The 26189-nt window shown below is 36.9% G+C and overlaps 1 protein-coding gene and 1 long non-coding RNA gene across 2 annotated transcripts in view; one reads left to right on the top strand and one right to left on the bottom strand.

The window, feature by feature from the left end:
* Positions 1–4819: 4819 nt before the first annotated feature.
* Positions 4820–26189, top strand: part of LOC121033877 (uncharacterized) — a 32433-nt gene continuing 11063 nt past the window's right edge. Inside the window, exons 1-2 of the long non-coding RNA XR_005792167.1 lie at positions 4820–4918; positions 10138–10510. This is a non-coding gene — a long non-coding RNA (uncharacterized LOC121033877). The remainder of the gene's footprint in view (positions 4919–10137; positions 10511–26189) is intronic.
* The window catches only part of STRIT1 (small transmembrane regulator of ion transport 1), a 33727-nt gene continuing 13766 nt past the window's right edge, over positions 6229–26189 (bottom strand). Inside the window, exons 2-4 of the mRNA XM_040480547.1 lie at positions 9281–9476; positions 6433–6528; positions 6229–6333 (exon numbers count right to left, since the gene is read on the bottom strand). Of these exons, the coding sequence (XP_040336481.1) occupies positions 6437–6528; positions 9281–9293 (105 nt within the window). The 5' untranslated portion in view covers positions 9294–9476 and the 3' untranslated portion in view covers positions 6229–6333; positions 6433–6436. The remainder of the gene's footprint in view (positions 6334–6432; positions 6529–9280; positions 9477–26189) is intronic.

A 26189-nucleotide genomic window follows, 5' to 3' on the forward strand; every position in this document is an offset into this window, starting at 1 on the left:
TCAATGCTCTCTCCATTTCCATCAATCTTAAATACACACGCTGCAAGTTGGCATCTGTTATAGCAACAAAGACTATATACAACAGCCCTGGGTTAAGTTCTGCTGAGCTTGTGACCAGCTGTGGGACTTTGCCCAAATAAAGACTTCCTAAGTCTTATTTCACACATCTGGATACACCTACCTTTCATGAGAATCAAGTGAGATAATGAATAAGAACACTTTTACAACCATATCATGTAAACTATCTGGTAAACACATTGCAATGATTTTGGATGGATACCCACTTAATTGCTAATAGCAGTTACTTCTGAGGAAGTGAGCAGCACTGATAGATGAAGCAAATCTGAACTTTTTACTACTGAATTGTTTGAGGTTGTCAGGAGAAGAGGGCCTTTATTACAGATGTCTCTTTTAATGATAGTCTTCATATGTCTTTGTTATTAGAACTATGCAAGGATCTAAAAACCCTTACTATCTAGGGATTACATGTTTACTTGCAAGCACTTGTGTGAATATTGCTACAGCACTTACAACATGAAAACCCTCAGCTCACTCTTATCTGTAGATACAGAGAAAGCTTTAAAGTTCCATGTCCCTTTGCTTCTTGGAGGAGGCTCACATTTGAGCCAAAATTTAAAGTCTAGAAGGAGGCAGTTATATAAATTTAGGTGTTTGGAAAAGGGGTGGAATATGCTAGGGCCAAGACTAGTTATTTTCCAGAACAGAACATGCAAAGTTGGCTTAGAGCTAGAAATGAAAGTAGGCAGCCCAGATATACCTGGTTAAGAGCCTTAAGTTCTATGGTACAAAGATCCTTTAATGTCAAAAGACTGACAACAGAAACCTAAGAACTTGACAATATTACACAGAAAGGGACTGAATGGAAAACCAAAAGGAGGTTAGAGAAAGAATGGAGGTTGTGCCAACGGACACAAATGTGGAGACCAAGAAGCATGAAAATAAAATGTCACCTAGAAGAAACAAATGTAGTTGTTAATTCTTTGAATATAGGGTAGAGATTTCCTCCTCTGAAATTTGGTGCATCTTCTAGTATAGTTCAAAAAGAATCTTAGGGGCACCTGGGTGGCTTAGTTGGCTGAGCGTCTGACTCTTGATTTCAGTTCAGGTCATGACCCCCAGGGCTGTGGGATTGAGCCCTGCGTCGGGCTCCTGGCTGAGCATGGAACCTGCTTGAGATTCTCCCTCTCTCTACCTCTGCTCCTCTATCCCACTTGCACTCTCTCTCTCTCAGAAAAAAAAGTCTTATAATTTTATCATACAGTATAGTAGAAAACAATTTGTAATTTGAAATCAGAAGACATGGGGTCAAGTATTGTTTGTACCAATCACTAACTATATAATCATGAACAAGTCTCAACATTTCTGTACTCCAGCCTGCTTATTTTCAGCACGGAGTTAATGATAATTTCTACTTCACAGAGTTGTTCACTGGAATAAGTAAGAATGTATGTAAGATGTAATAAGGAAAATTGTGATATTAATAATGATTAAAATAATCTTACATTAGTTGGGCACGTAGTAAGTGTCAGACACTGTGCTAAGAGCTTCACGCTCTTAATATATCTCATGAGGCTGTTTGGTTAAAGGTAATGTCCAGGCATTCATTCACTTATTCACTTCATATATATCCATGAGACATCTTCCTGTCATGTCTAGTGAATCCTACATTGTCACACATCCTACATTGAAAGAGTTTATTATGCTCATCATGGTGAACATTTTGTAATCAATATAAATGTTGAATCACTGTGTTGTATACCTGAACCTAATATTATATGTCAACTATACATCAGTTTGAAAAAGAGGATCTGCCATTTATTTAGTGGGGAATGTGTGTGTGTGCGTGTGTGTGTGTGTGTGTGTGTGTGTGCGTGTGTGTGTGTTTGGAGGTAAGCGTGCTCAGATAAACTCTTACCAAGATGATAATGTCTAATAACACTGAATTCTAAAATAATGTTCTTCCAATGGTTAATCAGTCGACTCGTTTTTAAATCTGTTTGGTTGGGGGTGCCTGGGTGGCTCAGTCACTTGAGCGAATGACTTCAGCTCAGGTCATGGTCTTGCAGTTTGTCGGGCTCTGTGCTGACAGCTCAGAGCCTGGAGCCTGCTTCAGATTCTGCATCTCCCTCTCTGACTCTCTCTCTCTCTCTCTCTCTCTCCCTGTCAAAAATAAATAAACATTAAAAGACATTTTAAATCTGTTTGGCAGGTTGAGACCAGTATTTTGTCTTAAATTATCACCGACCCTACTTATTTGTATCACAAGACTCTGAGAATCCAGATGCATTACTCGAGTGGCAGTGAGATCCCAACAGCTCTCAGCATGTCTGGTATCTTGATCTGGCAAATAAACTAAAGCCTGCTTGCGTAACTTTGAGGAGACTCCTGGGAGAACTCCTCGAAGAAGTCAGGCTTGAGGAACTTGACCCAGTGATAGTGAATTCAGTGTGGCAGGTGCCACTTGAGTCTGTCTGGCTCTGCCCTGGATGTATGTCCTAGGGAGCCAGAGGGGAGGCTGAAAATGAAAACTAAAAGAACTATTTAATTAAGCCCTGAGGAACATGTAACATTAGGCAGCACTGCTTTAGAACTCCACAAACAACTACTTGCTCACAGACCAACATATAGGCCCAGTGAGGGCTGCCATGGGAGAGATGGGGGAAATGGGAAACCACCCACAGTGTCTCTGAGACACGGCTGGGTCCTGGAGAGGAGAAGTGGTGACTAGAGCAGGGGACATATTCATAAGCCCATGTGAGCCACATGAGACCCTCCTGCCTTCCTCAGCAGGAGGGTGCAAGAGCCAAGGAAGTTAGAATTACTGATATTAAGGTGATTTCATTACTCCCCATGGGCTACTGAGACCAGAAAAGAAGTGTCAATTCCGTACAACAGGGAAATAGGAGGAGAGTGAGAGAGAATATTAAATAAAGATAAGAGCAGAAAATGAAGGGAAAAACAAAATTGGACAGATCTGGCTATATGCTTGAAGAGGTCCAAAGCAATCTCTCTATCTAATGTCAATGGGCTCCAAAGCAAGTTTTTACCTTTAGCGAGATAAATGAGGAATATGCCCAATGTCTATAACATCCTGATGAGATCACCGTGTCGATTAAACTAGGGAATTGCATTTTCTAAATGCAAATACATCCTATCCTGAGTATATCTCACATGGTAGAGATGAGAGAAAACAAATAGGATGCCAGGTTAGAGGCTTTAAGCACATCAGTATGCAAACCACTTTTTAAGCCTGTTTCCATTTACTCTCCACTTCTGGACCGATTTTACAGAGCAGGTAACCTGTAACTCAAAACAATCTCTCCATGACCCTATTTCATTCAGCATCAAGATTCTAATCAATATCCTATTTCCTTTAATAGTCATAGGCATAAGCTCTAAAAATAACTTCATCAGCTCTATATTTGTGTCATTTGGAATTTTGAATTTATAAGGGCGTGTATGCCCAGCCCAGGGAAATTACTGAAAATGGTCTTAAATCTCCAATAATGGCCTAAATTTGAAGCCCTGGGATATTTCTGTCCTTCCAAAAAAAAAAAAAAAAACCCACTTTGTGCTCACTCAGGATTCGTTCAGATGATTTATAAGAAATTGCATACCCATCTCACTTTGCAAAACAGGAAATCACTTTCAAAGGAGAGCAGAATAAAACACCTTATCCATCTCATTCTCAGGGAAATTACCAACTCAAAATATTCTTCTGCTTTTGATGTTCTTTCTTTCTTTCCTCTAAAGGAATCTCAGGCTAATGTATATTTATGTTTTAAGTGGAACTACTGTGCTTGTCTAAGAAAGAAGAGGAGAAAGGGGATGTCTGAGAAACTGCAGTAAGCAAAAATAAAGGACAGTTAATAAATAAAACTAGGAAATTTCCTCAGAAAAAAAGAGAAATTCAGGTTTATTTTATTATAAGATCGATAGATGCATATTACTTGAAAACCTTGTATCTGTTTGTGCACAGGGATCTCTCCTCCAGGACTTATCCTTGGGAATTTTCTCAGCTCTGTTGAGCTTGGTAGATCATGAGGAGTTTCCTTAAACATTTCAAGACTCAGTGGAATTTGTCACGTTTCCCAGACACAGAGAGTGATAAACAGCTTTCTTTAAAGTTTTTTATATTTTATGTCCTAATAGGTATTAGAAAAGTAGTATTTCTCAGCTCTAATATCAATACAGGTCTTGGGGTAGGGGAGAGGCATAGGGTGGGTATTATGATGATGTAAGGCTAGGCATTAATTCAGTCAAAAATGTCAAGAAACAGTTAACCCATCATACTCTTCTCAAATAGGTATAACTGCACTTTGACAGAATGTACACTGAAGATTTTGGAAATTTAAAAACATATAAGCTTCTATGCCTTATAAGATCTGTATGCAATCATCTACTCAGATGTATTATTCACAGATCACTAGTCACTTCTTTGAGAATTCCAATCCAGCTTAAATTACTTCAACATCTTTAAAGTTCAAACTTAGAGCATCAACATTGTGTATTCAAGGATATTGTAGGGGGAAAATAATTACCCTTTTGGTGCATATTTAGTAGTTGTCTAATTTGAATTATAGTCTATACGTTGAAAAGGTAAGAAATGGATTCACCAATAAAGGGCTTAAATTTAATAAAGAAAATAAAATTCACATATGTGAAAATATTAGTGGACAAATAGTACTATGTATCATTATACTTAATGTAATTAAAATATTATATAATAAATATAATATAATTAATATAATATAATATAATATAATATATAATAATATAGTGCAATTTTTTTTTGCTGCAGCAATAAACAGAAAAGTGGCTGGGACTTACCAATGTAAGCTGTCGTGGATCAATGTCTATATGTATCTGGAGGAATGCCTACATATACACATACACTGTAAGTGTGTTTTCCAAACTTCTATGATGATAAAAATCACCTGGAGAATTGATTTTTTTAACAGGCTTTCTCCAGACCTACCAAAATAAACTCTTAGAGAAGGAGCTCAAGAATCTGTATTTTTCACAAATGACTCAGTCAATTCAGATCAGGCAGGTTTAGAAAACATTGTGGTCCTCAAAACAATCCCATGAGAATATTATTATCCTTCTTTTATAGTTGAGAAAACTGAGGTTAGAGAGATTAATTAACTATTCAAAGGACTCCCAAGTTAGGATAAAGCAATCTGACTTCCAAAATTTCTTTTTTACTGTGCTAAGCTTTCTTTGTTCTCTGAGAAAATGATCAGGTTGGATGTGGAAACATAGAAAAATAGAAAAATTCATTTCTATTCCTCCTTTAAAACGTTACCTTCTGTTTTAAAGTGCTGGGGAAAAGAATATTGAGCCCTTGAATGTGCATATTGATACAGCCCCTCCATTTTATAGAAACGTAGAATACATAATTCTGTACCTGGCTTTTTTCACTCAACACTTTGACTTGGGGATGACATCACATCAGTATATAGAGACTCCCTTCATTCGTTTTCACAGACATCCAAGTAACACATTATGTAGCTAGAACTCAGTTTATTTAGTCAGCCCCCTGTTAATGGACCCTTGGCTTGTTTCCAGGTTTTTGCTATAACAAATTATGCCTTAATAAGTAGGCCTGTGCAGATGCCATTTTGCACTTTTACCAGTGTGCATCTGTGGGAAATGCAATATTCTTGAAAAGGAATGGCTGAGTCAGAAGTTAAATACATATTTAATTCTGATAGATATTGACTGTCAAACACCTCTAAAAATTCTGTACCATTTTTAATTTCTAAAGGCAGTATATGAGCGTGTTTTATTCCCCACATATATAAACTCAAACATCTTTGTTTTGTCCCAGCTACGAGGTGAGCGATGGTTCTCCAGTGCGGTTTTAATTACACTTCTTTTATCATGAGCAAGAGGGGAAGGGGAAGTTTTTATTTACAGCTTATTTTCTGTGAACAACAATCTCTATTCATCTCTAGCTCATTTTTTCTATAGGGTTTTTTTTTGGTGGGCACCCCCCCAAAATTTTTAATGTAATTTATCAAACTTTTCCCTATTGGTTATGCATTTTTAGTCAAAGTTTGGAACATTTTTCCTATTCCCAGGTTATAGAGAAATTCATCCATAATTTCTTACAGTTCTTATTTGTAGTTGGAATTTTTAAAAGGTCCTAAAAAGATTCATATGTACACCAAAGTAACAAGTTACAAATCCAAGGTTAGAAAGTGATGTCAACCATTGCAGTTTATTTACATGAGAAATGTTTAATAATCTGTCATGTTCATGTTTTTCTTAATTCTTCTAAATGAAGTCAATCTGAAGTCTTCTTGCCTGTATGATAAAATGTTCCATTAGTAAAACAGAAAAGATTATTCCTGGAGTAACATATGGTCTTTATGAATAAACATATTCAATTATTGAAAACTTTACCTTTCTAAGAGAAGACAACATAAACCATTATGATGCAGCCCACAATCCAGCCAATCAAGAGAAGAATAGGGACCAGAAGGTGTGATAGTGTAGATTCTGGTTAAAAATAAAGAAAAGAAAACAGAGTAGGTAGGTCATTTTGGCATCATATCTTCTGAAGATAGAGAATTTATTTGAGAGAATAAATGGAATCTGATAATATCAAGAGGAAAAAAAATACACTCTTCAGTCACTCTCAGACATGATTATTATCTTCTGTTTTACAAAGGGTACATGAGACTCAGCTGGGTATTTAAAAGGAAAGACCTGTGTTCAAATGATAGGCTTTCCTTATACAGTTATGCGACCTTGGGCAACTCTGAGCTTGAACTTCCCTATTTGTAGAGATAATGAAACTTGTGATATCTACCTCCCTGAGTTGTTGAGAGGATCAAATGATACTGTGCATGTGCAAGAGCTTTGCAAACTCTAACCTTCCTGTGTGTGTGCCTAGGGTACACAGAACACATCCCTGCATTTGTTCAAGAACACAGCAGCTGTTTACATAGAAACCATCGAAAATGACTTTTGAGGCAATTCCTCCTAAACTAAATAATCATAATATAGGGAAAGTTATTGAAAATTGTTGTTAGCCTTCATAGCTGACTTTAATCCTAAGTATCATAGGAAAAGAAAAGCATTATACCTTATATAATCATTCTCAACTAGAGAAAAGAGATTCTATTTTCTTAACATATTCAGTAGAGCAACCAACACTGATCCAACACACATAAAAGACATTTAGAACAATGATTACTCCTGTGTCTATTTTGAACTCTAATCTGAAGAAAGTTTATAAAATTATCATTTTTTAAATATTCATTGTACATGCACACCACACAAAAAGATTCAAAAAGAGCACAAAAAGACATCATATAGAATTAATGTCCACACATTAAGGACTCAGATATATTCTTAACTGAAAAGCACAATTGGGTTTTGTACCACCAGCTAACAAAGAGAACGCATATTCTTAGCAATTGTGTGCCTGTTACCATTTCTATCATTTTAAAATGTGAAGTTTTTTTTTAAGTACTATTAAAATCATCAGGAAAAAAAACACTTCTAAAATTAGGAGCTCCTCTAATAAAAGCAAACTTTGTGCAGTTAAAGTGAACTTTAATAGTTTAAATCTATCTTTCCAGGAATGTTGGCATGTCTTTTAACTCTCACAAATTCAACGGGTTTTCCTTGCTCCTCCATCTCGCTTTGACCTTGAACAAAGCATTAACCACTCATGGAAAAACCTTTCTCTTTACCTGCCTGTGGTATTGCTTTAAGTATAAAGCGAACATTGTGATATGCCCTTTACTCTCATTTGGATGAAAGCCTTTTTATGAATTAAGGTGCCATTACAGTGGGAGTACATGGCAGTAACTTTTTTGAACTGTTCATATATGCGATTTCACTTTTTTCCCAGTTTCAAAGAACTTAAAAATTAATACGAATATTCTAATTGAGCATTTATAAATATCTTATACAAGCATATTTTTGTACGATTCTAAAATTTACATATAATAAAGCCCTAAAAGTATATATCTCATTATTTACTACTGATTGTAAAACAGTACAGTTGACTGCATTTCAACACTCAGAGTATGCCTGCATTTGTGTTCTTTTAACATGAATATTTTAAGTTTTACCATAATCTGTAGCATTGTTTTGAAATAGGAATATATAGGAACACAATATACTTTGCATAGGTCACTTATATTATGGCACAAACAAGCACAAAACTTCTTTTTAAATATGAAGAGTGATTTCAAAATGCTTCTCTCTGTCCAATTCTGAGCATGCCCAAGAGGTTATACCTGGAAGTATCCTTAAGGGCACTGTGCTCTGAAACAAGACTGTCTGCATTCAGAATCTGCTGTCACCACTTTCTATGATCACAGGCAAGTGGCTATACTCGGCTATGCCTCAGTTTCCTTATCTGTAAAATGGAAATGAAGACAATACTGCCTATCTCATGAGATCATTGTCCAGATTAAGAGCAAACAGTGTAGTGTAAAAAAGCATTTCTTGGGGCGCCTGGGTGGCACAGTCGGTTAAGCGTCTGACTTCAGCCAGGTCACAATCTCGCGGTCCGTGAGTTCGAGCCCCACGTCGGGCTCTGGGCTGATGGCTCAGAGCCTGGAGCCTGTTTCCGATTCTGTGTCTCCCTCTCTCTCTGCCCCTCCCCCGTTCATGCTCTGTCTCTCTCTGTCCCAAAAATAAATAAATGTTGAAAAAAAAAAAACATTTCTTGGATACAATATATATTCAGCCCCTTCTGTCATAGTAGAGTCAATCATTTTTCTTAAATATAACACACATTTTAAAACCAGAAAATAAGAAATTCAGATCTGAAGCATATCAGAAATGACTAAGTCCATTTTATTTATTTTCACTTTAGAGGCAGGCCCAGAGAGCTGGCGGAGCTTCCCCAAACTCACATGGCTGATCTGTGGACAGCCATGAATTGAGGACAGAATCAAATGTCCTCAATTCTGGTCCAGCACACCACAATACCTCGAATCTTGTATAACACTCGAGAATAGCTGACTCCCACCTCTTTCAAAACAAGCATGAACAAATTAAGCTCTTCTGTTTGATCCTTTGAAACTACATGTAACGTACAGACATAATCCATAAATTGTACATTGAATGGCTTTTTTCGTAGCCATGCTAACATATATGATGAATGCCCATTTAGCAGAGATACCACATTCTTAAGAATAACTGAGAAATACTAAATACTGGGGAACATAAAACAAACCAGGGAGCTTGGGCCTGTCTTACCAAGAGGGACTGATGCCTTAAATCTTACCTTTTTCAGCCATTCTTCCTGTTGCTGGGTGGGTTGGTCAGGGCCACACTCACCTCTTCGTTGTTGTCACGCACCGTCTCTTTGAACTTTAAATAGATATCTGAAGAGTGTGGCAGCTGCCTCTCTCCTGACTGCCAATTGTCTGCACAGTGATGTAAGGTGTTGGAGAACAGATCTCCCCTGGCTCTTCTTTATCCTGTTATCATGGAGGAAGCAACGGGCTACATAAGCTAAACAATTAAAGAAGTTGAGCTATCCTAACCCAGAAATGGTCAGATTTTTAATTCACCCAATGCCTTCAGGCAACATGGAGAAAATGTTTAGGAAAGGGGGTGTACAGAGGAAAAACGGCATTGCAATTAGACAAGTTCTATCAAGGAGAGAGGGTAATCTACTGGGGGAAAAACACTTTGGAGTCAGAAAGACCTGGCTTCAAATTCCAACTCTGCTATTTCTGTAATGAAGGCCAAGTTGCTTAACCTGAGTATCAGCCTCTTGAATTTTAAAATGAGAATAGTGATACCTCTCCACAGTGGAGGGGTCATAAAGAGGAGATGAAAAAGCTATGTGGAAATACAGACATTTATTACATTACAGGATGCAAAAGATAAAGTAAATTAAGTGGTGCCCCTCACTGTGAACTATTCTAAAAACAGAACATTTTAATATAAATGTACTAGAAACTAAAACAACGAAAGGCTGGGGTATTGCCTAGAATTTTCAGAGAGCAGTCATAAGCTTGTTTTTATTAGCAATGTATAAAAATAGGACATCCCATTTTTCAAAGTCCAACCTGGTTTATGTAATATGACCTAGACTGTACTCTAGATTCTCACTGGAATAACTTTAATTTTCAGGTCTGGATGGAAAAGTTTTGCAAAATGACCCTGTGACCAACTTCTCAAAAAGTCCACCACGAGATTAAGGGTGTCCTTCTTGAAAAGACAAGAGTTGCCTGACCAAGTCTACCTCCACAGAGCTCCGAGAGGGAGGTGTCCCTGCAAATGACCACATCTCATCACTCACCAGAATCCACCCATGGTTCTCCATCTCCCAGAAAATAAAAATCTGAACTCCTCACTGAGTACCTGAAAAGCCTCATCTTCCTACTTTCCCACTTGCAGTGACGCCTCAGCCACAGTGAATCCTTTGTGATATATGAATTCGGGATGAATTGATTTTTTACCTCAAGTCATATGCCTATAATTAGACTGTGCAGCCAACAATGTGGTAAGTTTATTACATGATTATGCAATATGTTTATGTTATATCATTCAAGCACAGTTGTCATCTCTCTCTTTCTCTATATACAACGTAAATATACTTTTAAAAATGCCTGGGTATACCAGACAGAAGAGAGACTTGTAATATCTATGTAACAAAATCCCCGGTAAAGTCCATTTTTTTAATACTAAATAATTATATATTGATAAAAGGTTAATTGAGGCAAGATAAACAGAGATAGAATGAAAAAGTGATTAATCTCACTTAAATACTGATTTTTTAAACTAAATAGATTCAAATGAATACCCTAAGACCAAAAAAAAAAGATATTAAAAAGAAACAGTGACATACCATCCAAAAAACAAATATACATATATACTAGTATAAAACAATTTGCCTAAAGTGGTTAAAAACAGAATGTATGAAAACATTTCTACATTAAAATTACCTTAAGCTTTCTTTTTTGATATAAAACTGACTATTATTAACATTGCTACCAATTTGAATTTTGAGGAGGAATTACTTTATAACTCATCATTTATTTTTGTTTTCTACAGAAAATGAGGGGGGGGGGGGGAACTAATTCAATGAACATGAATTGCCCAGATCTCAGAAAAGAGTTCAGTCTAGAATCTCATTTCTTTGGTATCCCATCAGTAACTTTTAAAAAATAATTATAATGTTTATTCAGGAAAAATGTTTTATTCACTAATAGACTGAATTCACTCTGAACTCAAATGCAAGGGCCTCTTTTGACAATTTTCTAATCTTCCTCTTAGGGCATACCATTTAGGAATGTTTTACATTTCTACTTTGCATAAAAATTTCTTCATGAGTTCTCAAATCCCTTATTATCAAAGTGACATTAGATTCTTCCAGGGCACTTAAGGTAAAAAAGTCAAATATTTGGCTCTTTATTCAAGATAAATCGTAATTCTTCATTTTTCTAATTTTTTCTAACCATTAGTGTCTGGAATTATAGTAGATAAATCTTTACATGATAGATTAAATGGACAAATTCCTCTTAAGACCTTAGCTTACCCAAACTGATTCAAAAAGAAAGAAAATTTGAATAGACTTATAACAAGTAAAGCAATTGAAGTTATAATAAAAAAAAATGTTTCACAAAGAAAAGCCCTGAGGGACGCCACGGTGGCTCAGTTGGTTAAGCATGGTTAAGCATCATACTTCAGCTCAGGTCAGGATCTCGCAGCTTGTGAGTTCCAGCCCCAAGTCAGGCTCTGTGTTGACAGCTCACAGCCTGGAACCTGCTTCCGATTTTGTCTCCCTGTCTCTCTGCCCCTCTTCCACTCACACTCTGTCTCTCTGTCTCTCTCCCTCTCAAAAATAAACATTTAAAAAATAATTAAAAAAAAAAAAAAAAAGCCCTGGAACAGGTATCTTCGTTGGTGAATTCTTCCAAACATTTAGAGTTAACACCAATACCTCAAAAACTATAGAAGAGGAGAGAAGACTTCCCAACTCATTCTACAAGGCCAGTATTACTCCAATACCCAAACCAAAGATATTATAAGAAAAAAACTACAGACCAATCTCTCTAATGAATATAGGTGAAAAATTCTCAACAATAAACTGACAAACCAAATCCAGCAACATAAAACATCCTGAATTACATCCCAGGACCAAGTGGGATTTAACCCAGGAATGCAAAGTCAGCACAACATTCAAATACCAATTCATGTAATACACCATATTAATAAAATTTTTTTAAAAGCCCAAAAAACAAAACAACAACAAAAAAAAACACATGATCATCTCACTAAATGCAGAAAAGCATTTGACAGACTCCAACCAACCAATTGGTAATAAAAGCGAACTTCCCCAACCTCATAAAGGGAATCTACAAAAACTCACAGCTAGCATCATATTTAATGGCAAAAGACTGGATGCCCCCCCCCCACCACCAATCTCATGAATAAAACAAGAACGTGTACGCTTATACTTTGATTCAATACTGTACTGGAGGTTGTAGCCAGGAGAATTAGGCAAGAAGATGAGATAAAAAGTCATCCAAATTAGAAAAGAAGAATTAAGCTATCTTCATTTGCATATAACATGATCTCATATACCAATAAATCCTTAAGAGCCCCTTCTGCACACAAAAAAACTCTTATTTTTTTAAGTTTTTTAATATTTATGTATTTTTGAGAGAGAGAGAGAGCATGAGCAGGGGAGGGGCAGAGAGAAACACACACACAGAACCAGAAGCAGGCTCCAGGCTCTGAGCTGTCAGCACAGAGCCCTATGTGGGGCTTGAAGTTGTGAACCGTGAGATCATGACCTGAGCTGAAGTCAGATGCTTAACCAACTGAGCCACCCCAGCTCAAAAAACCCACCCCCCAAAAAACTCTATTAAAAGTAATAATCAAATTCAGCAAGATTGTAAAATACAAGATCAACATGCAAAAGTCAATTGTATTTCTACACAATAGCAATGAACAGTTTGAAAATTAAATTAAAAAATAACATTACAATAGCATCAAAAAGAATAAAATACTTAAGAATAAAGAATAAATTTAATCAAAGATGTATAAGCCTTGCAACTAAAGACTAACAAACCCTTGCTGAAGGAAATTAAAGAAAATCTAAATAAATAGGCATTCTGTGCTCACGAATTGAAACAATATTGTTAAAGATGGCAGTACCACTCAAAACAATCTACAGGGTGACTGTATTCCTATCAAAATACCAATGGTCTTTTTTACAGAAATGGAAAATCTAATCTTAGAATTCATATGGAATTGCAAAGGACCCTGAATAATCAAAACAATCTTAAAGAGGAAATACAAGGGACTCACACTTACTGATTTGAAAATGTACTATAAAGCTACAGTAATCAATAATGTGTGGTACAGGCATAAGGAGAGACATACAGGTGAATAGAATAGAATTGAACATCCAGAAATAAATCCACTCACTAGTGGTTAATTGATTTTCAACTGAGGTGCCAAGACAGTATATTAGGGAAAGAATAGTCTTTTCAACAAATGGTGCTGGGACAACTAGTCTTTTACATACAAAAGAATGAAAGTGAACTCCTACCTCATACCATATACAAAAATTAAGCCAAAATGAACCAAAGACCTAAATGTAAGAGCTAAAACTATAAAATTAGAAGAAATCATAGGGGTAAAACAGGCAACAGTTTCTTAGGTAAAGAAACATACATAAAGTACAAGCAATCAAAAAAAAAAAAAAAAGATAAATTGGCCTCATCAAAATTTAAAACTTTCGTATATCAAAGAATACCAGAGAAAGAAAAAAGATAATCTATGGAATTGGAAAAAATATTTGCAAATCATATATCTGACAATGGTTTAATATCCAGAATATATTAAAAAAAAAAGTCTTACAACTCAACAAGAGACAACCCAGTTTAAAAAGGGCAAATCATTCAAATAGATTTTTATCCAAAGGAAATGTATAAGTAGTCAATAGGCATATGAAAATACACTCAAATCATTAGTCATTAGAGAACTGTAAATCAAAACCACAATAAGATACCACTTCACCCCCACCAAAATGGCTAAAATAAAAAGTTGTACAATAACAAGGGTTGACAAAGATGTAGAGAAATTGGACCCCTCATACAATGCTGGCAGGAATGTAAAATGGTTCAGCCACTCTAAAAAACAGTTTTGTAATTCCTCAAAATGTTAGATATAGAACTACCTTATGACCTAGCAATTCCATTCTTAGGTGTATACCCAAAAGAATTGAAAACAAGTATACAAAAACTATATACAGAAGTTCAGGGCAGCATTATTCATAAGGCTCAAAAAGTAGAAACAAACCAAATATCTATAAACTGATGAAGAGATAAGCTAAATGTGGTATTGCCACACAGGGTAATAGTCAAACATTAAAACATGTTTTGGTACATCCTACAGCATGGTTGAACATTGAAAATATCATGGTATGTAAAAATGTCATATTGTATTGTATGATTCTGTCTATATGAAATGTCCACAATAGGAGAAACCATAGAGACAGAAAGTAGATTGATGGTTGCTCTGGACTGGGGGAGATGGGAATGGGGAGTGATGGCTAAAGGCTATTGAGTTTTCTTGGGGAGTGATGAAAATGTTCTGGAATTAGATAACAGTACTGGTTGCACAACTTTGTGAATATACTCAAACCACAGAATTGTACACTTTATTTTTCTTAGTGTTTATTTTTGACAGTGAGAGAGACAGAGCACAAGTGTGGGAGGGGCAGAGAAAGAGGGAGACACAGAATCCAAAGCAGGCTCCAGGCTCTGAGCCGTCAGCACAGAGCTTGATGCAGGGCTCAAACCCATGGACTGCAAGATCATGACCTGAGCCAAAGTTGGGAGCCACACAGGTGCCCTTGAATTGTACACTTTAAAAGAGTGAATTTTATGGTATGTGAATTATACCTCAATTTTTTAACAAGTTCAAATTAGTTCTTGAAACAAAAAAGTTTTAGAAAAGAACCCCAGACCTCGAAGGCAAAAAATCAGGGAGAGGTAAAACAGCATTGGGAGAAAGGACAACAAGGAGTTAGTGTGACTCCAGCAGGATGAGCAAGGGGGATGGCAGTAAGGGAAGAGTCCAGGTAGTAAGGAGGCTGTATCAGCTATTGTTAGAATTTTGTTTTTTCCCTCTGAGTGAAACAGGGAGCCAACAGAAAGTTTTGAAGAGAGAGATTACATGATCAGACCTATAGTTCTGAAGTCTCATTTGTGGCTGTTTGATTGAGACCAAAGGTAGAAGCAGACTTGTTAGTGACTATTGTAATGATACAGATAAGAAATGGTGGAGACTTGGACCAGGGTGGTGGTCAATTCTCATCAATAAAGGTGACTATTAATGAGGGCAGAAAGTAGTGTGGCACATTTACAAAGGTGTGACTAATAAGGTTTTGATAGGTTGGGTGGGACTTTCCCATATTATGAATTTTTGTTGACCAAGTTGCTGTGTCAAGAAATTTGTGTGTTCAAAGTCCAAGCAAAAGGTTCAGCAAATTGCAATAGAATGTATTGAACAATATTTATCCAATCTGAGGTGTCCAAAATATGAAATGTATTGAGATTAATGAGTAAGAGGCAACAAAGGATTACAAACTACCTGATCCTCTTCCCTGGGACTCCTTACATGTCATAGAAAAGAAAGAGTGGCTCAAAGCAGCAGGGACTATGATAGTGAAGGAGGAGGGACTCAGGATCAAGTTTGAACACCATCTCTGGCGATCGCTGTGTGAACTTAAACAAGTCATGTGTACTCTTGAGTCTATTTCTTCATTTGGAAAATGAGAGAAATAGCATACAAGGTTGTTGCAGAATTAGAGATAAATGGGTATTATGTGCTCAGGGCTAGCCTAACACGTAGTAGATTCCCAATACATGATATTTATTATAATTAAATTATCATAAGCAGAGATAAAGATGAATGAGAAGCAACATGTACAAAGAACTAGATGTTCCCTGATACGTGTAGCCACAGTCATTCCTGAGGGTTGTCTTAGATTATCTCTTCATCCTCAGGCCGCATAAGGCAGGTTGTAGGAGTCCATTTTTCAACTCCCACTCACTTCCCAATGCACTTCTGATTTAGCTTCTGCCTACATTTTTCTATTAAAACAGCTTGTTCCTAAGATCATGAAGATCTATTATCACGTAAATTCCATGTGGCCAAAGTCCATGGAAATTTTTCAGTCCTGATCTTACTGATGATCTCTTAGTGTCACTTGGTTACTGTATTCTTCTTGAAATTCTTTCTTGGCTTCTGTGGCATTAGATTCTTCTGACTTTTCCCATTTTTAACTGTTCATTCTTAGTCTTGTATGTTTATCATCATCCACCCAAACATTAAAGATTTGTTCCTTGGTAAATATATCAGAACAGAGGTTTCGGGATACAAGAAGATGATTTGGAGAGAGCCAGTAAGTGAAATCACAAAGTCGTGCATTTACAAGGCCCTGAGAGTTCCTTTCAGGGCCAGCTTCTTGGTATACAACCTGTACCGTTATTTAGGACTCTGTGCTAAAAAGGCCCCCATGCTTGGCTTAATGCTCTGATGTCAGTGTCTTGAAATTCTTAATAATTTATCTTTGCTCTTGGGTTTCATCAGAGTTGATGGAGAAATGGAGCATGTGCACAAGCAGAAGGATATTCAGGAGACTGTGTATGCGTGATGTATCGATCCAGCCACAGCTCGAGTATGCGCGGGCCCAAGCTCTAAGTCCTGTAACAGCATCCACATAGCAGTGGACACTGTGGGCAGGCCAGAGCCTCGGACAGTGCAGAGCTGCAGGGAGCAGAGTTGTGGGGCCAGGCTGGGACCTGGGCAGAATGGAGCCCATGACAGCAGCAGGCATGCATGGAAAAGTGAAGTGAATTTTCCAATTTCACAGTCAGCCTCCTTACTTCCAACCTCTCACCTTCCTGCTGCTTTCCTGGTATCCATGACCTCTTTGGTGACATGACATGTTCACTGATTTTACATGATTCATGACATGATGTGTTCAGTGATTATATATGAGAATCCTTTATTAGCCTACTGTAAAGTATAAAGGAATTTAAGGAAGAAGGCTGATAGATACCCTAAGGTGAGCATCTATGTATCCATTTCTTATTCTAAGACATTTTTCCCTAAACTTCAAGCCGTTGCCACCAGTACCCCCATCTTGCAAAACAGTATATGAAATATGATTTCAGTCTGAATCTATTTCTTGAATGTTTTCATATAGATAAAGACAGAGGTAAATATAAAGTGTTGTTTTCAGTGTCATTCTTAATATAGTACTCCTGTTCTTGGAGTCCGTAGCCTGAGCAATCTCTACGAACACAGACACAAAAGGTGCTATTACTTCAGATTGATGTTTATTGGCTGGGTTGGATGGTTTCATCACCTAGAGAATCTTTGTGTTTCAAAGATGCATTGGCTATCAAAGGGAATTATCTGCACAGATCTGATAGATTCCAATAGTCTTTAAAAAAAAAAAAACTCATTACTGAGTCATGACAACAGGTTGAATACATGGACGGTAGAGTCACAGTGTCGGGAGTTTGAATCTCTGCTCTACTACTATGCTATTTGTGAGACCTGGAACAGGTTACTGCCAGAAAAATTCTTCATACTTGGAAATAAGGCAGACAGATGGAGGCAGATTCTTTCAGTATCACATAGGGACAAAGGTCATTCAAGGATTGTCAAGACCCGTACTGTGTTCACCTCATTTTTACTATTGATTAAAGTTCCCATACTTAGGGAATTTACTTGATAACTTGTACATTTCTGTCCAGTAGAGATTCAAGTAATTTATGCCCAATGGAGTAGATAACCCCAAATCTCAATGGCCTGCTGGACATTAACCAGTTCTATATCTAGTTCATCAATCTCATCCTAGCATTTCTTTGTTATGTTGATGCTAAATACACTCTTAATGCTCTTTGAACTGATCATAACATCTTTTTCCCTCCTTAATTATGAATTCAATAAAATATTTGATACAGGTCCTTTTTATATTTGAGAGTTCTGATTTTATCTTTTTGAAAATTATGCTTTAACTTGACTTTACTCTCTTGGCCTCAGTTTTCTTGATCTGTAAAACAGAGATAAGACCAATTTATAGGATTATCATGCAAAGGTATATAAGGCACTTTGCACAGTCTGGAGCTTTGAAGGTGAGTTTGTGAAGAGAGTACAAAGCAGCTGGAATTGGGGATGTGGTCCAGTTCATCACTGAACACTTTAACACCCACATTTTACATTCTTGCCTGAAATGATTTTCTGCTTCTATAATCACATTCTTAAAAACCTTATTTGCTGACCCTTTGCTAATTATACACTTTATACCTCATGGAAATAATGTCCAGTGGGAACTATGTGTGGGAGCTGGGTGACCTTCATCACTGAAAGCTTTCCAGTGCTTGTTTCCAATAGTGCTCAGGCAGGTGTAGGGTTTTAAAGGCCCACGATATTGTCAATCAAATAAATTTAAACCAAAAGACAAACAAGTTTTTTCTCAGAGACCATGCATTAGCATTTCTGTATTTTCAAGTGGTAATTTTTCAGAACAAAAAAGGGGACATGAAAGCTGATATTTTCAATGAAGGATATGCTGAGGAAACCTATTCAGTTGTAAACATATTCTGTAAACTGTTTAACACTTTCCCCTCCCTAAGAACTCTCCCTAAGAACTCTCAAAACTATGGAATCAAGTTTCTGATATTTCCCATTTATTTATTTTTATTAAAAAAAATTTTTTTTAACATTTATTCATTTTCAAGAGAGAGAGACAGAGTGTGAGTGATGGAGGGGCAGAAAGAGAGAGGGTGACACAGAGTCCAAAGCAGGCTCCAGGCTGCCAGCACAGAACCCAATGTAGGGCTCGAACCCATGGACCCTGAGATCATGACCTGAGCCAAAGTCAGATGTTCAACCGACTGAGCCACCCAGGTGCCCCTGATATTTCCCTTTTACTACCCAAAGGTATACACCTATCCCACCCTCAGACCCTAAACAAAAGGAACCCCAAATTTACCCATCAGAGCCAAAGGGCATTTTTACGGTTGAAGTGTGGCTAGTTCTCTCCGCATGGTGGCAAAATTACTCCTGCTGGGGGCTGGGCTGTGTACAAAACAGAAAAATGCTCTTCTCCCAACACCCATTCCACACAATCTTTGAGAACTATAAATATAGGGTTGAGCAGCACAAAACCACAGAAGACAAATAGTTAAATAACTGTACTTTATGAACTACTCAGAACTCCTGGACAAACTGTTCTCAATCCTAAGGCTTTAAGCTATAAGAGAGCAGCTTAACACAAAACTCAAAGGAGTGAATAATCACCATGCTTGAAGGACAGAGCCATCCTTGGCCTGCACATTTGCTCTGGTCCAGTGACTACATTTTTCTCCCGGCTCTTTGAACATGTGCTGTCCCAGAGGACCTGTGCTCCCCTTGCTGGCCAACATGGCTCCCAATGGGAAAGCCCTCATGGAGGCTTCACACAGCCTCACAAGTCAGAACCCCCAGGAACACTACAGAATCTATGAGAGTCACCCCAGGAGTAATTCTGTTCCCTAGACCTAGCCCTTCCCACCAGCATTCTGGTTCCTAAAACTATTATAATAGGAGACAAAATCTTTCATTCTATAAAGTTATAACCACTTTCATCTTTACTGTATTCTAAATCTCTATACATTTAAACCTATTTTCCAACACTTTATCGTGACATTTTCAAGCACATGGCAATGTTGAGATAGTTTTACATAATTACAAAATTTCCCATCTATGTGTACAAAATTTCATCAGTCCATCTCATTTTTTGATTTTCTGATTTTTTTCAAAATAAAATGCAGATAGCAGCACTCTTCCCTTTGAATAGTTTAGTATGCATGTCATTGGACAAGAGTCCAATACATTTTAATATTTTTTTCAAAATAAACTTTATATACAGTGAAATGTATAACATCTTAACTGTACATTAACTGAATTTGACAAATGCATGTACCTCTGTAACCTAAACTTTTTTTTTTTCATTTAAATCCAAATTAGTTTACATATAGTACAGTAATGATTTCAGGAATAGAATTTAGTGATTCGTCACTTACCTATAACTCCCTTGCCCTCCCTAATGCCCATCACCCTTTTAGCCCATCCCCCTTACCCAACACCCCACCAGCAACCATCAGTTTGTTCTCTGTATTTAAGAGTCTTTTATTGTAATCAAACTCTTATTAGGATAGAGACCTGAATCTATTTCTTGACCTACTAGCTTTTATTAGTGACCTGTGTATTCACATACAAGTAACAATCTGTTTTAAATATCTTAGTTTTAAAATATATTTTAAAATCTGCATGTCTCATCCCCCTTTGTTGCTCTTATTTTCAGAACTATTTTTGCTATTCTGACAGATTTAATTTTTCTCTTGAATTTTCAAACCACTTAGTTCCCACAAAAAAAGAAAAAAAAATAAAAATTAAAAACTCCTTATCTTTAATTAACTTGCATTAAGTTTAGGATTAACTTGGGGATGTGTGTAACTTCATAATATTCCATGTACCCTTCCAAGAACACGAAATGCTTTTCTATTTAGTGAAGACTTCTTTTATGTGTTAGAATTCTTTTCATAAAATTCTTGCACGTTTCTTCTTGAGTTTATTTATGGGTTGTTTTTCTAAATGTGTTTTTTCCATTATACTTTTTTATATGAATTTTGTATACAAACAACTTTCCAAATTTGCTTATGATCGACAGTAATTTTCAGTTGATTTTCTTAGGTTTTGATATATAAATCATTATCTACAAACAATAATTTACCTTCTCTTTTCCAATTTCTATATCTCTTTCTCCCCCTCTACCCCCCCACATTTATAGTTGCATCAATTAGAGCCAGGCTGTCATTAGACAGGCATTAGTGTTTTGAACAACTTTTATGTATCTCTTTCACAGTAAATGGCCTCTTAATATGGAAAATGGCCTTCCTCTTAGGGGGAGGGGATGGTTTTAGCAATTTACCTTCCCTAAAAACTATTCCACTTCACCCCAATATTGAGTTGATCAAGAGTCAATTACTTCCATTTCCTCAGTATCCATGGTCATTTCCCCATCTCCTTTATTATTTTGTATAATTATGCTTTTCTCTTTTTCACTAGTTTTTCAAAGAGTCAACTCTTGAATTTATTTTTCAGGCTTATCATTTTCCTGTTTTATATTCATTAATTTTTGCTTTTAAATTTCTGAGTTACTTCCTTCAACTTTTCTTAGGTTTATCTCCTTGTCTTTTATCTAATTTTTAAAATGTGATGCTTACTTCATTAATTTTTGTTCATCTATAAAAACATTTAAGGTTGTATATTTTTCCTCTGAGCACAGTTTTAGCTGTATCATGGGTTCTGATATGTCATGTTTTAATTAATAATGTTTTCTAGATATTCTGACATATTACTTTTGATTTTCTCTTTGACAAAGGAATTGTTTGAGAGAATTTTTAAATTTCTAAGTGGTATTTTGCTTTTAAAATGAATCATGGAGGGGCCCCTGGGTGGCTCAGTTGGTTGAGCGTCCAGACTCTTGATTTTGGCTCAGGTCATGATTCCAGAGTCATGGGATCCAGCCCTGCCTTGGGCTCTACGCTGAGCATGGAGCCTGCTTAAGATTCTCTCCCTCTCTCTTTGTCTCTGTCCCCTCCCCTACGTGCTCACTCTCTCTCTGTTTCTGTCTAAAGTAAAAAAATAAATAGGGATGCTGGGTGGCTCAGTCGGTTGAACATCCAACTTCAGCTCAGGTCATGATCTCACGGATTGCGTCCCACGTCTAGCTCTGTGCTGACAGCTCAGAGCCTGGAGTCTGCTTCAGATTCTGTGTCTCCCTCTCTCTGTCCTTCCCCCACTCCTACTCTGTCTCTCTCGATCTCTCAAAAATGAATAAACGTTTAAAAAATGTTTTTAAATAAAAAATAAATGAATCATGGAGTAACACTTTTTATAGGACAAAAATTTTAATATACGATACTAAGTATTTATGCATCTGTTCAGGGAGTGTTGTTTCCTATAAGTGCTAGCTTTGTATTTGCGACCCAAATACACTGACGTATTTATTCCTTAATTATCCTCTTTTATTATAGGAAATCAAGTCTCAGAGAGATTAAGCAATTTGTCAAACACCACATAGATCTCAGAATCAAAATAATAGAGCAGGATGCCTGCCACGGCCAACACAATCCTACCTCCCCAGACTGTATCACTAGAACCATATGAGGAAACAAAACACAAATTACTTACCATCTAGAGGAAATACATGCCCAACACACCACCATAAACATGCAGTCACTGAGGATGTCATGGATGCCCATTGAGAAATGCAGATAAGTAATTGCACATTTCCTACAAGTACAAGGCTTTTAGAGATTTCACATGTTGGGAGTGCTCCAGGACAGTGATTCTGCTTTTGGAGTTCTTTCCGATTTTAAGGTATTCCTCGAAGAGGTTCATTTCCTTGTTTCACTCTCACCATCAGGAATCCTTTTTCATACCCAACCTAATTACTTCATGCTGAGGGTTAGCTCTCTCTTCGGGATTCTTCAGAGATGGAGAACAGCTGGTCCCTATTCTCTGCATAATAACTCCTTGTAAACTTGAGGGAGGCCTTCCGTAGTCATTGTCTCTGGGATAAATAATCCTAATCTCTAAATCCTACATTTTTGCAAAAATATTTTCTAAAAATGTGGTTATTTTCATGCCAGGGAAGGACAATGTTTATGCAGCCCACATAAGGTCGTTGTGTTGACCGTTCATGAGCTACTGCATGGTGAGGTGGTGAAGGTCATTGCAACACGGTTGTTTTCTGGTGTCTCCAAGTCTGTTCAGGCCTCCTGTGGCCTTTTAACCTAGGTCATAAGCTTCAAAGCATTTGGCATCCATCTCCCACACCTAAGGTGCTGAGGAAAATCAAAGCCGTCTGGGTGGCTCAGTCGGTTGAGCGTCTGCCTTTGGCTCAGGTCATGATCTCACAGTCTGTGAGTTCCATCCCCATGTCGGGCTCTGTGCTGACAGCTCAGAGCCTGCAGCCTGCTTCAGATTCTGTCTCTTTCTCTCTCTCTTTGCCCCTCCCCTGTTTGTGTGCTCACTCGCTCTGTCTCTCTCTCAAAATAAATAAACATTTTTAAAAATTAAAAGTGCTGAGGAAAATCAAAATTGCACATGATGATGAAAGAAGATATGAGAAAAGCATGTAGACAGCAGAAAAATATGAGGTTTGTGGTGATTTGTGTGAAGCGCATTTATTCTTAGTTTTAAAAAGCAGGAAAACTTATCTGATAGCATAGAAAGGAAATAAAATGAACACCCAGGATCTGTGATAACAGAGTAAAATTTTTTTAAGGCAAGAAAAGAAAGAAAATCCATCCAAGTCTCTTCCCATTCAGAACGCTAGAATGATTTCAGGCATCTCTAGAAATCATATGATAATGACAGAAATCTAGCTGCATGTTAATTATAGAACAAAAAGTGGAGGGAACTGGGTTACTGTATGAAAGAAAGTATCATAATTACAGAAGTGATTTTTGTATATAAAATCAATGCCTACAGTATATTACTTGAAAAAATAATTTCTATAAGGTTTCACCAATAAGTATTAGTAAAAATAATTATCAAGAGCTTTATTCATCCAGTGGCCCCACTAACACCTAGAACTTCAAAATCTTTCACTAGATCTTTATGGGAAGCAAAGAAATAAAAGCCTTTACATAAATGCATGGGAGATCTTCTGGTTTCTCCCTAAAGTTGTGTATCAACCTATCCACATTCCACCAGACAGAATTCAGTCACAAGTCTAATGTGAAGCAAGGTTAGTAAATATCATCTACCTGTGTGTCCAAGTACCTACCTAGTCTCTGCTACCATATTTATCTTTATGACTAAAAAAATGCTTCGTGCATGGGTGCTTAATAATAACAAATTAATATTAATTAACACAATGAAAGTTGTATTAATACAAAGCCATATTTCCTTTGAAAAGTAAAATCTACTGCAAATGACATATCCAATAAAGGGTTAGTATCCAAAATATATAAGGAATTGATAAAACCCAACACCCTAAAAACAAATAATCCAATTAAAATATGGGCAGAAGACATGAATAGACCTTTCTCCAAAGAAGACATACAGATGGTCAACAGATACATGAAAAGATACTCGACATCACTGATCATTAGGGAAATGCAAATCAAAACCACAATGAGATATCACTTCACACCTGTCAGAATGGCTAAAATCAAAAACACAAGAAACAACAGGTGTTGGCAAGGATGTGGAGAAAAAGGAACACTCCTGCACTGTTGGTGAGAATGCAAACTGATGCAGCCACTCTGGAAAACGGTATGGTGGTTCCTCAAATAGTTAAAAATAGAACTACCCTATGATCCAGCAATCACACTACTGGGTATTTACCCAAAGAACACAAAAGCACTAATTCAAAAGGATATAGGCACCCCTGTGTTTATAGCAGCACTATTTACAATAGCCAAATTATGGAAGCAGCCCAAGTGTCCATCAGCTGATGAATGGATAAAGAGGGAATGGTATATACATACAATGAAATACTATTCAGCCATAAAAAAGAATGGAATCTTGCCATTTGTAATGGCATGGATGGAGCTAGAATATTATGCTGAGCAAAATAAGTCAGAGAAAGACAAATATCATATGATTTCACTCAGATGTGGAATTTAAGAAGCAAAACAAGCAAGCAAAGGAAAAAAAATAAGAGAGAGACAAATCAAGAAACAGACTTTTCATTATGCAGAACAAACTGATGGTTACCAGAGGGGAGGTAGGTATAGGGATGAATTAAATAGGTGATAGGGATTAAGGAGTGCACCTGTGATGAGCACTGGTGATGGATTGAAGTGTTGAATCGCTATATTGTATACCTGAAACTAATACAACACTGTATGTTAACTAATTGGAATTAAAATAAAAGTGTAAAATAAAAAAAAATAAAGGGACACCTGGGTGGCTCAGTCAGTTAAGCATCAGACTCAATTTTGGCTCAGTTCATGATCTCACAGTTTGTGAGTACGAGCCCAGCATCGGGCTCTGTGCTGACAGTGTGGAGCACTTGAAATTCTCTCTCTCCCTCTCTCTCTCTGCTCCTACCCTGCTTGCCCTCTCTCTCTCTCTCTCTCTCTCTCTCTCTCTCTCTCTCTCTCTCAAAGTAAAATAAATAAACTAAAAACAGTATTTTTAATTAAAAATTAAAAAATAGGGGCGCCTGGGTGGCGCAGTCGGTTAAGCGTCCGACTTCAGCCAGGTCACGATCTCGCGGTCCGTGAGTTCAAGCCCCGCGTCGGGCTCTGGGCTGATGGCTCAGAGCCTGGAGCCTGTTTCCGATTCTGTTGTCTCCCTCTCTCTCTGCCCCTCCCCCGTTCATGCTCTGTCTCTCTCTGTCCCAAAAATAAATAAACGTTGAAAAAAAAATTAAAAAAAGAAAAAAAATTAAAAAATAAAAACTAGAATAATCTAGAACTAGCATTTCATATAAGGTCATCTACAAATTTCAGTTTAAACAATGTATGTCTCATACCTTATGAATGCGTAATGAAATTTGAGAGTTGGCTAACCAAATTTTTAACCAGGGTTTCTAAAAGAAAATAATTTAAAATAACAAAAGTATATATGTTACTTGATGTTTTTTCATACTTAGACTTTATTATTATCTATATTAGCTAATATAATATAGATTCCTTTTCTAGTTCATTTTTTAAGTTTTCTTCTTTGTGAACTTTTGAGTTGCTTGAATTTTAAAATAAAAATCATGCAACACTTACATATATAATAAAATCATTATTCTTAAAAAATTAATGTAAAATCACATATTGGCTTTCTCTATATAGCATTCTAACAAAGAAGAAAGACAAAACAGCAATGCTGATCAACGGCAAAATGCTTTAATGTTTAATTTGACCTCTGACAGCTTTAAAGAGATGCTTTTTTTTTTTTTTAATTTTTTTTTTCAACGTTTATTTATTTTTGGGACAGAGAGAGACAGAGCATGAATGGGGGAGGGGCAGAGAGAGAGGGAGACACAGAATCGGAAACAGGCTCCAGGCTCTGAGCCATCAGCCCAGAGCCCGACGCGGAGCTTGAACTCACGGACCGCGAGATCGTGACCTGGCTGAAGTCGGACGCTTAAC

Source organism: Herpailurus yagouaroundi, unplaced genomic scaffold (genome assembly GCF_014898765.1).
Source record: "Herpailurus yagouaroundi ecotype Mexico unplaced genomic scaffold, PumYag 159, whole genome shotgun sequence".
NCBI classification, from domain to species: Eukaryota; Metazoa; Chordata; class Mammalia; order Carnivora; family Felidae; genus Herpailurus; species Herpailurus yagouaroundi.